Source organism: Rhinatrema bivittatum, chromosome 1, assembly GCF_901001135.1.
Source record: "Rhinatrema bivittatum chromosome 1, aRhiBiv1.1, whole genome shotgun sequence".
Classification (NCBI taxonomy): domain Eukaryota; kingdom Metazoa; phylum Chordata; class Amphibia; order Gymnophiona; family Rhinatrematidae; genus Rhinatrema; species Rhinatrema bivittatum.
In genome coordinates, this window is record NC_042615.1 from 114,881,604 (window position 1) to 114,895,130 (window position 13,527).

The 13,527-nt window shown below is 41.7% G+C and overlaps 1 protein-coding gene across 3 annotated transcripts in view; it reads right to left on the minus strand.

The window, feature by feature from the left end:
• CASP3 (caspase 3) overlaps positions 1-13,527 on the minus strand; it is a 91,764-nt gene that overhangs the window by 35,001 nt on the left and 43,236 nt on the right. For all 3 annotated transcript variants that reach the window (XM_029585216.1, XM_029585147.1, XM_029585070.1), the window contains exons 2-5: positions 12,079-12,171; positions 9,730-9,866; positions 1,448-1,576; positions 464-639 (exon numbers count right to left, since the gene is read on the minus strand). In XM_029585216.1, the coding sequence (XP_029441076.1) occupies positions 464-639; positions 1,448-1,576; positions 9,730-9,866; positions 12,079-12,152 (516 nt within the window). In that variant the 5' untranslated portion in view covers positions 12,153-12,171. The remainder of the gene's footprint in view (positions 1-463; positions 640-1,447; positions 1,577-9,729; positions 9,867-12,078; positions 12,172-13,527) is intronic.

Genomic DNA, 13,527 nt, shown 5'->3' on the forward strand with positions numbered 1-13,527 from the left:
CGGGAGCATGTTGGACCACACATGTTTAGATGAGCAAGCTAAATTTTCTAAAAGCTTGTAAGTAATCTTCCTGTACCAGGATCTGGCGGATGATGTCGCCTATATGTGAGGATTTGGTATCCTGCTTGTTCTCAAGAGAAAAATGTGTACTGGTTTCCAGAACACAATAAAATACAAATAATGGACTTTGAATACAACCTTAAAAAGGAAAACCAAATATTCACAAGAAAAAAAATCAATATTGCACTTTTCAGACTTTTCTTGTGAATAAGTTTGTCAAATGACTGCATAATGGTCACATATATTTACTAAATTTCTTGCATGTACTAGACTAGATAGTGAAACACTGGGATTTCTGTAATATAACAATGGAATACAAGACACTGGGAGTGTCAGCTCTTTTAAATCTTAGGGGTCTTTTCTAAGTAGGCAAACAGCCTGTTTGGAGGTCAATACCCCTTACCTGTATGAAGAATAGCTTTGGCTTTCCAACCAGACTCTTGCACTGGTCACCTTTGAAGAGTCTTGTTAAGTTTATCAGCTCAAGACAACCATCAACGCCATAGATTTTACCATTTTCCCCATGACTGAGTACTACACACACAAAACAGTTTCGTTTTCTGTGGTCCTCTTGAGCAACTGAAAAGAAAAAAAAAATGGAGAGAAATTAACAGATAACCACCAAGCCCATTTAATCTGTCCAATCTCCCTACTTGCTATAGTACTGCAGATTCTACTTGATCACCAATTTCACTTTTTTTTTTTTTTTTTTAAACACAAAGTTAAGGATAATTTACAATGCCTTCTTTTGATATCTTTTTGCCCCATAGTCTCCACCAAGAGGATATTCCATACATAAAATTCCCTTTCTGGGAAAGTGATAGAGGCAAAAACAGTAATGGAAGGAAAGAAAATATGGGGTAAACACAGAGGATTCTAAGTTGTGGAGAGAAAGCCACAGATCAACTGGGAGACTATGGCATTGCAATCAGGTAGACTAGATAACCATTACTGTCATTTGCTCTCAGGTTCTTTTTTCTATAAAAGAAATACTCTTGAGGACTCCCTTTCAAACTCTTGCTCTAGAATCATTTTCACCAAAATACTTGCTTCTTGTGCAGTTATATTCTTGATAAATTAATGTCTCTATCATATTCCCCCTATCTCTCCTACAGCATACATAGAAGTTTCCAAGTCTCTTTTTGCAGACTTGGCATTATTTTGGCTGCCCTCATCCATCTCTGGACATGCAGCCTCCAGAACCAGAGGCAGTATTCCAGATGAGGTCTCACCAACGATTTATATAGAGATATCACTTTTTTCTACTGGTTATATCTCTTGCTATGCACTCCTGCATTCTAATTGGTTTTTCCCACTACCCTGTTGCACTGTTTGGCCATACTGATCTCATCCTATATGAGCATCTCTAACTTAAGTTAACAATTACCTTTTTTCAAAAGATCAAAAATGTTATCACAAGTCTGATCATTGAAAACTGTGACGTGAAATCCCAGGGTTCTGAAAGTCTTCATGAGGGCTGCAGCATCCACATCTGTGCCAGACCGATACCCCATTTCTTTGGAAGAAAATAATGCAGAAATGATTAAAAAAAATTTTGGAACTATAAAATGTATTAGAATTTTTTACTTTTCTCAAACTTATGTAATTAATATCAGTTAGAGTATGCCTTTGTATATCCATGAGATAGCAAATGTGCACTCACAACCACTGATCCAGGTTGGATAAGTCAAAGATCACAAAATTAGACTCTCAACCTTCTCAAATGTCATTTCATGCTATCAGCCACAAGAGAGGTTGCCTCGTATATCAAAGGAATAAAGATTGTACTTATTTTCCCTTTCACACTGATGGGTTTCTAGACTTTTTTTTTTTTTAAAGGACTTTATTTCAAAAACAAACCCCACAAAACAAAAACTCAATACATTACACCATAAATAAATTATCAGTGACAGAAAGCCAGACAATCTCATACAGAATAGCTCATCAAAACAGACGTAGTTAAGTAGCTGGTTAGGTTAAACAAAACACAATTCAGACAATTAGAAGGTTTTGACCTGTTTGGAGGTCAATCCCCATGTAGTCAATTCTCTAGGAGTGAAGTTGAAGTCTGATTTGTTTAAATCACCTTTCTGTATGGAATAAAAGTGATGTACAGATCCAACTGTATACATAGTATTTTATAACATTACAAAAGAAAAAAAAAAGATATTCGATTTAAATTGTCTTAAATATGGCATCAATTTGAACAAACATGCTTCTCTAGAATCTTAAAAAAAAAACAAACAAAAAAAACACAAACCCCCAAAAAAGCCCCCATTTTTTTTGTCAAAGTTCTCTTTTAAAATTCAAGAGGGAAATACTCTCATTGAAAACAGTAGGACAGCAGAAATATGATTATAATAGCACTGCAGGACTTAGCAGACTCAAATTTAGTATTTCCAGTCCAAAGTCCTGCCACACTTTTTGCAGAAGTCTTCACTTTTATAATTTTTTCTTTCAAAATCATGCAAGGTGGTTTTTTTTTTTTTTTTTTTTTTTTTTTAAGATTTCGCACTCTTTCACCCAAATCTTAATGTGGCCTTTAGCCTTGAATTTGCACTAGCAAAAAGGAGAAATTTCCTTTTCTTTAAGGAGGCTAAGTGGATCTATGACTAGTGGGTTATGCACCTCTATCAGCAGATAGAGACTAAGCAAAGTTGACATAATGGTATACAAACCCCTGCACTGATACAGCCTGCCAGTATTCTCTGCAACCCTGGAAAAGCTAACAAAAACTTGATTAACAGACAATCTTTCTAGTACTCAGCTAACAGGAAACCACTGATCTCAGACAAGGAGTGTAATAACACTAGGCTAGGGACTGAATTGACACTTACTAGTAACCCTTGGAACACACATCCATGCAGGAGGACAATAGCACAAACATCCAGCAGCCGAGGCGTGAAGGTGGATCCACCTAGCCTCCTTAAAGAAATGATCAGGTAAGTAGTATTTTCTCCTCTCTTAGCATTCGGATAAGTGGATCCATGACTAGTGGGATGTACCAAAGCTACTCCCGAAGAGGACAGAAGGCTGCCCACGGTCTGATCAATGCCACATATGCGAAGGTTGCGTCCTCCCGGGCCTGCACATCCAGGTGGTAATGCCTGCAAAAGGTATGTAAGAAGGACTACGTCGCAGCTCGGCAAATCTCGATATTGACAGTAATCTAACCTCTGCCCATGACACTGCCCAAGGCCTAGTGGAACGAGCCCTAACATGACTAGGCAATGGCTGCTCAGCGTCCACAAACTCGGCCGTGACTACCTCCTTAATCCAGCGGGCTATTGTAGCCCGTGACGCCAGCTCACTCTGTTTACTTCCATCATGGAGAATTAACAGCTGCTCAGTCTTCCTCCGAGGTTCAGAAACTTCTAAATACCTCAAGATATGCCGCCTCTTGACATCCAAGGACCATAACAGGCGATATTCATCCACATCTCTCTCCCTGTCCAGAGTCATTAGGGAAATTTATTGATTCAAGTGAAAATCTGAAACACCTTTGGGGGGGGGGGGGGAAGAAAAAAAGATTGAGCATTACGCAACTGTATTGCCCCCAGAGTCACTTGCAGAAATGGTTCACGGCAAGACTCTATGCAAAGAACAAATTGCCACAAGAAATACAATTTTCAATATAAGTAACCTCAAGGAAAGGCTGCGCAGGGGTCGAAAGGTGGGACCTGCCAGGAAATCCAAAACTAGATTAAGACTCCACAAAGGAAATGGCAACCGCAGGGGAGGACGAAAATGCTTCACCCCTTCTAAGAAACGAGTCACATCTGGATTAGCCAACAAAAGTCCACCATTCACCTGACCTCTGAAACAGGCAAAAACTGCCACCTGTACCTTCAATGAATTAAGGGCCAATCCTTTTCTCAATCCATCCTGCAAAAATTCCAAAATGAACGGGATCTTAATTGAATGAGGGAGAACCCCTCGATCCTCACACCAACCCTCAAACACTCACCAAACCCGCACATAGGCTAAGAAAGTGGAGAAAGTTCTCTTTCCTAGCAAGGTGGCAATCACCATAGTAGAATATCCACGCTTCAGCATCTGAGCCTTCTCAAGAGCCATACCGTAACATAAAATCAAGTCAGATCTTCGTGATGAATAGGCCCCTGCCATAGTAGACCCCTGTGAACCAGTAATGGGATAGGAGGATCCACCAGCAGCCTTCACAAATCTGCATACCATGGCCTCCTGGGCCAATCTGGTGCCACCAGAAGCATTATACCCATGTGACTCAATCCTCCAAATTATTCTGCCCAACATGGGCCACGAGGGAAAGGCAAATAGGAGCTTGCCCTCTGGCCACTTCTGCACAAGGGCATCAATACCCACGGATTTTTTATCTTTCCTGCGACTGAAGAAGCGAGGAACATTCGCATTGCGAGATGTCGCCAGCATGTCTAGAAAAGGGAGGCCCCCAGCGATCCACTATGAGCTGGAACACCTCGTTTGACAATTCCCATTCTCCTGGGTCTAGACTGTCTGCTGAGAAATTCTGCTCTTAAATTGTCTTTTCTTGCAATGTGGGAGGCCGAGATCTCCTGAAGATGCATTTCCACCCATTCCATGAGTTTGGCTATTTCCTGTGACACTTGTTGGCCCTTGGTTCCTCCCTGGCAATTGATGTAAGCCACTGTCATTGCATTGTTTAACATTATCCAAACCGCTCAACCCTGCAATTGGTCGACAAATAGTAAGCATACCAACCAGAAAGCCCGGGCTTCCAACCAATTGATGCTCCAGAGAGATTCTTCTGTACTCCAGCGCCCTTACGCCATCAACTCCTGACAGTGGGGCCCCCCCAACTCTGGAGGCTTGCATCAGTTATGAGCACTAGCTAGTTCGGTGTTCATAGGGAAACCCCTTCTTTAGATGGTCTGCTTGCAACCACCACTGCAGCTGTATGCTGATCTCCACTATCAGGAGAAGCTGTATCAAATAGTCTTGAGACTGTGGACTCCAACGAGCCAGCAGAGTGCACTGAAGAGGGCACATATGCGTCCTTACTCACATAACCACCTCTAGGGTGGCCACCATCAAAACTGAGCATCTATAGATAAGACCACACTTTTGGGGGTACTGTTTTCTGTCAATAGTCGCACCTGTGCCATCAGCTTCTAAAAACGGCCCTTCAGCAGAACACCCTTGCCTTACTTCTTGTTGAACCAAACACAGATACTTCAGTGTCTTGGATTTCTGTAGATTGCTCTTGGCCAAGTTCACAACCCAACCTAGATCTTGTAGAAAGGAGATCACTTGTGCGAGACCCGAAGGCTTGCTTCCAGGCTCTTGGCCCAAATTAGCCAATTGTCTAAGTACGGGTGAACCAGAATGTTATCCTCTCTCAACACTGCCGCAACCACCACCATAACTTTGGAAAAGTTTCTGGGCACAGTGGTCAACCCAAAAGGCAGTGCTCAAAACTGATGTCACCCCAAAACAGCGAAATAGTTTATGCTCCAGGTGGATGGGAATATGAAGGTACGCATCTGACAAATCCAGGGATGTCAAACTCCTGTCTGTATCACCATTATCACCAAGAATAAGGTTTCCATGTGAAAATAAAACACACGCAAATGTCGGTTGACTCCCTTGAGATCTAGGATGGGGCAAAAGCAAACAGAATGTAGGAATTATTAGGAAAGGAATGGTGAATAAAACAGAAAATGTCAATGCTCTGTATCACTCCATGGTGAGACCGCACCTTGAGTACTGTGTACAATTCTGGTTGCTGCTTCTCAAAAAAGATATAGTTGCAATGGAGAAGTACAGAGAAGGGCACCCAAAATGATAAAGGGGATGGAACAACTCCCCTATGGAGGAAAGGCTAAAGGAGGTTAGGGCTGTTCAGCTTGGAGAAGAGATGGCTGAGAGGGATATAATAGAAGCCTAGAATGGGTAAATGTGAATCGGTTATTTACTTTTTTGGATAATAGAAGGACTAGGGGGCACTCCATGAAGATAGCAAGTAACACATTTAAAACTAATTGGAGAAAATTATTTCACTCAACGTACAATTAAGCTCTGGAATTTGTTGCCAAAGGGTGCAGTTAGTGCAGCTGGGTTTAAAAAAGGTTTGAATAAGTCCATGGAGAAGTCCATTAACTGCTATTAATCAAGTTGTCTTAGACAATAGCCACTGCTATTACTGGCATCAGTAGCATGGGATCTACTTACTGTTTGGGTACTTGCCAGGTACTTGTAGCCTGGATTGGCCACTGTTGGAAACAGTCTGATCCAGTATGGCAGTTTCTTATGTTCTTATCCAATACTGGAAGTGTTTGTCTCCCATCAAGAATCGGAGGTACTTCCAATGATTGGGAGAAATGGCAATGTGGGCGTAGGCATCCTTTAAGTCGAGGGAGCAAAGCCAGTCTCCCTTCTGTAAGAGAGGGATCAGGGCCCCCGGTGAAACCATTTTGAACCATTCCCTTGCAAGGAATCTGTTCAAAGCCTTCAGATCCAGGACAGGACGGAGGCCTCCTGTTTTCATGGGAATCAGAAAATACCTGCAGTAGATCCTGGTGCCTCGCTGATTTAGCGGTGCGGGTTTGACAGCTTGAGCCATTATGAGGGCTGAAAGATCTACTCTCAGTATTTGCTGATTTGCCGAAAACCCCAATGAAAGGCACAGAAGGGATTTCCAGGGGGACCCTGCGGAAATTCAGTCTATACCCCGAACAATGGATAGGATCCACTGGTCCGAAGTGACTGCCCGCCAGTGGTGTGCAGAAGTGTGCAGGCGGCCTCCAACAGGAGGGTCGTTCATCGTGGGGACAGGCTGCTGGCTCAAACTCCCTCTCAACCAATCCAAACCCCATGGCAGGGCTGGTTGTGGCCGAGGGGTGCGCGGCTGTCACATGTGTGTTCTATGCACAGCATTCTGCGACCTCTCTACCCACTGGAAGACAGCATTTCCTTGGGTGGTAAAAGGGCAGTCTCAAACTCTGCCTTAATGGCTTCTTGCCAGAGGACTGAGGGTCAGCAGTGCTGGCTGACAGGTGCTGGAGGATTTCATGATAATTTTTCAGCTGTGCCACTGCTTCTTTGATTTTATCTCTGAAAAGATTGTCAGCAGTACAAGGGAGGTCTGCAATGCGCTCCTGCATTTCTGGTCGTAGATCCAAGGCCCAAAGCCAGGCCAGGCGGTGGGCATCTTATGCCTGCAACAGCTATCCTTGTCACCATTTCAAAGACATCATAAGTGACTCGGACCTTGTGCTTGTCACACTAATCCTTGCTGAATCACCTTCAGGAAATCTTCCTGAAGCTGTTGTGGGAGGCATGCCACCAGATCTTGAACCTATTTTCAGAGGTTCCTGGAGTACTGACTCAAAACAGCTGGTAACATGATATCCGTGCCGCCAGCATGAACCCCTGGAAGACTTTCTGACCTATGGCATCCAGGGTCCTGTGATTGCGATCTGGAGGAGCCGAAGCATGGGTCCTCTTAAGAGTCATATGTCTGCCCCCTGCCTCCCTCCCATATTCCATTGTATATAGTAATTTATCTTCGTTCTCCCCCTCTTTTTTTCCTTCTCCCAGTTAAGGCAACCTTGTTATAATATAACTTTTTATGCTCCTTTAAATTGTCACTTGTTTATTGGTTGGTTATTGTTCTGCTCAGTTCGATGTAAACCGAGTTGATTTGATTTGTATCAAGAAAGTCGGTATATAAAAGCCTTAAATAAATAAGTAAGAGCAGATTCCACCTCCACGGACTGATGTGTAAGATGGTGGTGCTCAAACCCCAAGGTAGGTTTACCAAATAAACCACATCAGTCTTTCGATTCACTGGGTGACCAAAATGGGGTGCTCCCAAAGCAGACGAACAGATCCTTGAAAATGTCATGCACTGGCACTGCTATGATCTCCTTAGGGGCATCCACAAATTGTAGGATCTCCAGCATTTTGTGCCTGGAGTCCTGTTTGGTCAAAAACTGGAAGGGCATGGACTCTGACATAGCCCTCACAAAACTGGCAAACATCAGGTCTTCTGGTGAAGACTTACGCCGTTCCTCTGGAGGCGAGGGCTCAGAGGGAAGGTCCTCGGCGGCTTCTGAGGAGGATGGGGATGCCTCCCCTCCCTAAGGGTCATAGGGGGCTTCCTCCTCAGAGTGCCTGGGGACACTGGATGTGGGGCTCCTACCATAGGTCTTGGCCTAAACTCTGAAGGCACCAGAAGCCCCAAAGGTATAGGTGCTGGCACCGGTGGTGTCAGGGGCACTGATGGGTATGCTGGCAGTGGCACCACAGGCACCAGAAGCACTGAGGGAATTGGGGGCCCATTGACACCGAGCCCAATGGTCCTTCCTCAGAGGAATCGGCCACTAAAATAGCTTACAGTCGAGGCCGCTTTGGTGCCCCGTGAGGTATCAATGGCGGCCAGGATACTGGGATAGGCAGAGTCGGTAACGCACCGAGCAGTAAATCCAGATGCTGTAGCAAGGGAGCGAGCATTGATGGAGCTGGTTCCAGTGACGGCCCCGAAGAAACCGGCGGTTCGATGCCTTGTTAAGGCTCATACGTCAACTGTACACGGCATTCCAACTCCTCCTTGAATGCTGACGACAAGAGGACATAGCTTGAGGAGTTGCAGCAGAACTGTATCCCAGTCAGAGTCCAGAGGAGGATTGCTGCCCACCACTGAAGCCGGTGGGGATCGCCTCTGGCCTTTGTTCTCGATAGAGAGTGGAGCCTCCTCCTTGGACCAGGGCCACTTTGGGGGCAACTTAGACGGTGCCATTGCCTTCCTGAGCTTGAAGCCATGGGAAGATGATGATCGATGGTGACTATTCTTTGACTTCTCCGGAGCCAAGGACAACAGCGAAGATCCAGACCTGGAACAAGAGGAAATAGAAAGTGATGATCCCCTGCGCCCAATTCCATCAGAGAACTAGGCGGTGGAGAAGACAACACAGGAGCAGGGTTCGCCAACTCACATCCCTGGGGAGTCAATGCCCCTGATGCAAACATTGATGGTTCTGACTTTTTGGCACCGAAACGTTTATCCATTTTGTTGAGACGCGCGTGACGGCCCTTCGGAGTCCTCTGAGCACAGAAGGTGCATCCTCTGATGTCGTGTGATGCTCCCAGGCACAAAATACAGACCTCATGAGGGTCCGTGATGGACATGGTCAGAGGACACTGGGGCATCGGCGAAAACCGGACGATGCCATGGGAAAAAGAATCCAATGCATGATCAATGGCCAGCGGATATCGGGGAACTGCCCCGTTGGTAAATCAACCGCTAACAATGTAAAAACTTACCATGATGCCCAGCCACTAACTCTAGGAGGCAGAGGGACCCAGCACGACCGGGAAGAAAAATAGTTTTCCACAAAAACAACCACGAGCTCAACAGCAGTGATGTAAAAGCCTCGTGGAAAAAAAAAAGAGAGAGACTGAAGTGTGCCAGTCAAAGTTCTAGAAACTGATAGAAGTTCTCTGTGCCGGGCTTCATTTGATGATGTTACCCATGTGTGAGGACTATCATCCTGCTTGTCCTAGGAGAATTCTAATTTCATACTTGGGGCCTGATTTACTAAATCTTCTCCCATTCTATGTGTATGGGGGGAAAAAAGCTTAATAAATTAGGCACTTAAAACAGAAGAAATGTCAGGAAATGAACAAAAAAAAAAAAGTTTATCACATAACGTGTAGATGGATGAAAGTTCTTATTGTTTATTATGTAGCACAAGCCCATTTCTGGATAATCCATTCTATACTGGAATTCATGCTGCTCAATTGGCTTTGTTTTAATGTTCAATGAATCGCCACTCTGCTGGCCATTTCTGCAAGGAAATAAAAGGAATGTTGAACTGTACCATACTTAAAGTAGGATATATTCAAAGAACAAGGGCACAGAAGTTAGCAAATGAGATATTTGTCTTAAGTTTTTTTTATCCAAAACCACTACATTTGCCTACTTTCCTTTTGTATGTGGTGAGCACACAAAAAGCACCAGTAAGAGCAACAACCTGAAAGTAGCTCTTCCTTGAGAAGTGATGTTTAAATTAGCCATCTTCTCATTTAAAATGCTGCCATAATTAGCGGATTTACATTTCCAGGTACAACAACATTTTATCTGTATTGGTAATGCATTTATGCACAGACTTGCCCTAGTTTGACCCAATTAACTACTAATTAAAGTATATGCACATCCTACATCAAGAAATGCTGTAATAGCATTGAATTTGTGTAAAAAAAAAAAAATGGTCTGAAAGATTGCATTCCATGATTGTAACCTTAAACTCTACCTGTAAACTAGCATACACCTACAAGTATAAAATCATGATTGGATATTTATTTTTATGATTAGATTACTACAATTCCAGAAAACTGAGAATATAAACAGGCCAATGTTTTTCACTCTTGCTGTCTGGATATTAATACATTTGATCTCAGATCTGGATCCAAGAAATCCTGCACCCTAGATTATGGATGGAATTTAGGGTTGCAAATCTTTATTTATTATTTATTCATTTAAATAATAAAGTCTGAACAGCAACTGTAACTATGTTAATATAAACTGGGGCAAAATTCCAAGGTCAGATTTCTTCTACAGAGTGTTCATGATATTCAGGCCCCCATGTGTCCCGGAAATTCTCTTTACAAAACTACTAGAAATGAAGATAAAGATGCCAATCTTAGCAATTCTCTAAATTTAAACAATGATTCTAAAGTCTCAATGCATATCCATTAGATTTTGTACTAGGATTACAAAACAGAACTTGATACAGTGAACAGTTAAACTTAAAACAAAAGTACATATTGCCATGTAATCCTTCCCTCCAGCAGACACTTCATATCAAGTTAAAAAGTATGTCACTAATATTTTTAAACAAAAGACAGCTCTTGATCTCTGTTGGATTCTCAAATTATCCGACAATTACCTGATAGTACTCATGGTTAAAACCCACAGAAACGTGATGCCCATTCACTGGAGAGGCTGGATGATTTGGACAATACCTTCGCTGTTTTTGGTGGCTGTGTGCAAGGTTAGAAAGCTTAGTGTTAACACATGAAGGGGGGACCTGGGTGTTGGACCAAATGTTGCTCTTATATGGACCAGAGAGTAAGATAAGGCCTGAAATGGCCTACCAGCGGAGGTGGTGGCCTGTATTTTAAAATGTCAATTTTTCAACAGCCTGCTTGGTGGTAAAAACTTTGCATATATTTTATACGCAGAATTTGCTGAATTTTTTCAAAGCAAACCTTTGCACATAACTTGTTTTGAAAATCCTTGGGTAATTGGCAGAGTACATACACACTTTGTATCACACAAGTTTCAACTTCTGAAGAGTAGATATAACTTTACATGAAGAAATATTTACACGTGTAGCTTTAAAAATTGAAAGCATGCATGTAATTTCCAATTTCCCCAGAAAGCCTCTCTGAAGTTTGGAGAGAAATATGTGCTTTAAGCACACATAGCCCTGGACCATTTAGTATAGCCATTTTATGCAAGAAAATAGCTTTGAAAACTTCCTGATTCTGGTCATGCTTGGGACTGATAAGGATGGCAGTGGTGGGAAAAGGGTTGAAGGATCAGGTAAAAATTGAGGTGAAGAGGAGACAATTATTGATTGTGTGTATAGGTGCAGTGTGCTTATCTAATTAAAATGAAAGAATATCAATTAATTTGGTCTTTTTGCCATCATTTACTATTAAATCTATGCTTAAGATCTCAACTTAAATTGGTAAAACTCAGAGATATTGATGACAAACTTCTGCAGTACTTCTAGTTAAGCAATAAAAGAGAATCTTTCTTCCTTGAGACTAAGTAAAATGCTGCATGTGCAGCAGTAAAAGGGAAACTTGTGAAGTAATTTTTAATTCACATCTTACATAAACTCCACCTTTACATCAAATACAGTATATGTTTATCAAGTGCCATATTTTATGAATTATATTTTGATAGTCTTGTCATAAATGCAGTTTACTAAAGCTTAAAGACCATTAAAGATTTTTTTTTTCTTTTTTTTTTTTTTTTTAAACACATACCTTCGAAATTCTGGGATAGATTTTGCATCAAACGTATCTTCCTCGGTTTTCAAACCAATTTTTAGATTATCCATTCTTCTGCTTTGCACAATCCTAGAAGCATATAAAAAAATAAGATAAGACTTCACCTGATAAAATTAGGTTTTCTGGTTAGGGTCAGCGGGGTAGAGTGTTGGCCAATCTGGCTCTATAAAATCATATCATCACATTATAGTTCAACTGATGAACATAATCACCCGTCTTCTGGTAGGCTGGCATGGATTATAAAAAATATGTTTTTTGGGGGGTAACCCAGACAAACTCATTCCTATATGAATTTTTCTTTTGACTGTTTTAGGAAAAACTGAGTGCTCCTGAAAGCTTCCTTTTCTTAAAATACACATCACTTCCTTGCTCATCTTTTAATCTTTTATTTCCCCCACCACATTTGAATATGCGTGCAGGATACTACTGCATAAACTACATTCCTAGGTAATTATGCAGTTATATAGCCTGCATGATTTTGTGCACAAAATCATGCTAATTTGTATAATTCCCTGGAGCGTAGGCCAGATGAAGAAGAGAGGCAGCAATGGCCCAGAGGAAACACCAGCAGCAGAGATTAAGTAGTTTTAGGCTGGAGAGGGAGGTGTAGGGACAACAAGATAAGCATTACTCCGTTGTGTAATGCACCAAGTACCTTACTTATTTCTAAGAAGGTTTATATACTGTTCTATTTATTTAAAATTTGTTAAATTTATACTCTGCTTAACTGCAAAACACTAGGAAGGAATAGCAAATTTACTAATACATAGAAACACAAATTGTATTTTGCATGGACATCGTTAAAAATACAATCTTAGAAGCGCAGTCTACTCATTAAAGGTAGAAGGAAGGCAAAACGATTACCAGCATGATTAAAAGGTGAGGTGAAGAGGCTATTGTAGCCAAAAAAAGTCATCCTTCAAAACTGGAAGAATCCATTTTGAAGAAAACAGGAAAAAGCATAAGCATTGAAAAGTTACGTGTAAAACACCAATAAGTCAGGCTAAGAGAGGAATTTGAAATGAGTTTATTATGAGCTTTTTGCCATACAGGCAAAAAAACAACTCATAATAAAAAAACTTTAAAAAAATATATCCAAAGCAAAAATCTGTGAGGGATTCGTTTGGCCCATTCGATGACAGGGATTAAAGGAGCTTCTGTGTTTACTAATGAGGATGTTGGGGAGATACCAGATGAAACTGAACCAAAATCACTGTGAACCTGGAAGATATAGTAGGCCAGATTGACAAAACTAAAGAGTAGCAAATCACCTGGACTGGATGGTATGCACCTCAGGGTTCTGAATGAACTAAAAAATGAAAATTTCAGATCTTTTAGTTAAAATTTGTAACCTACCATTAAAATTATCCACTGTACCTGAAGACTGGAGAGTGGCCAAAGTAACCCCAATATTTATTTTATTTA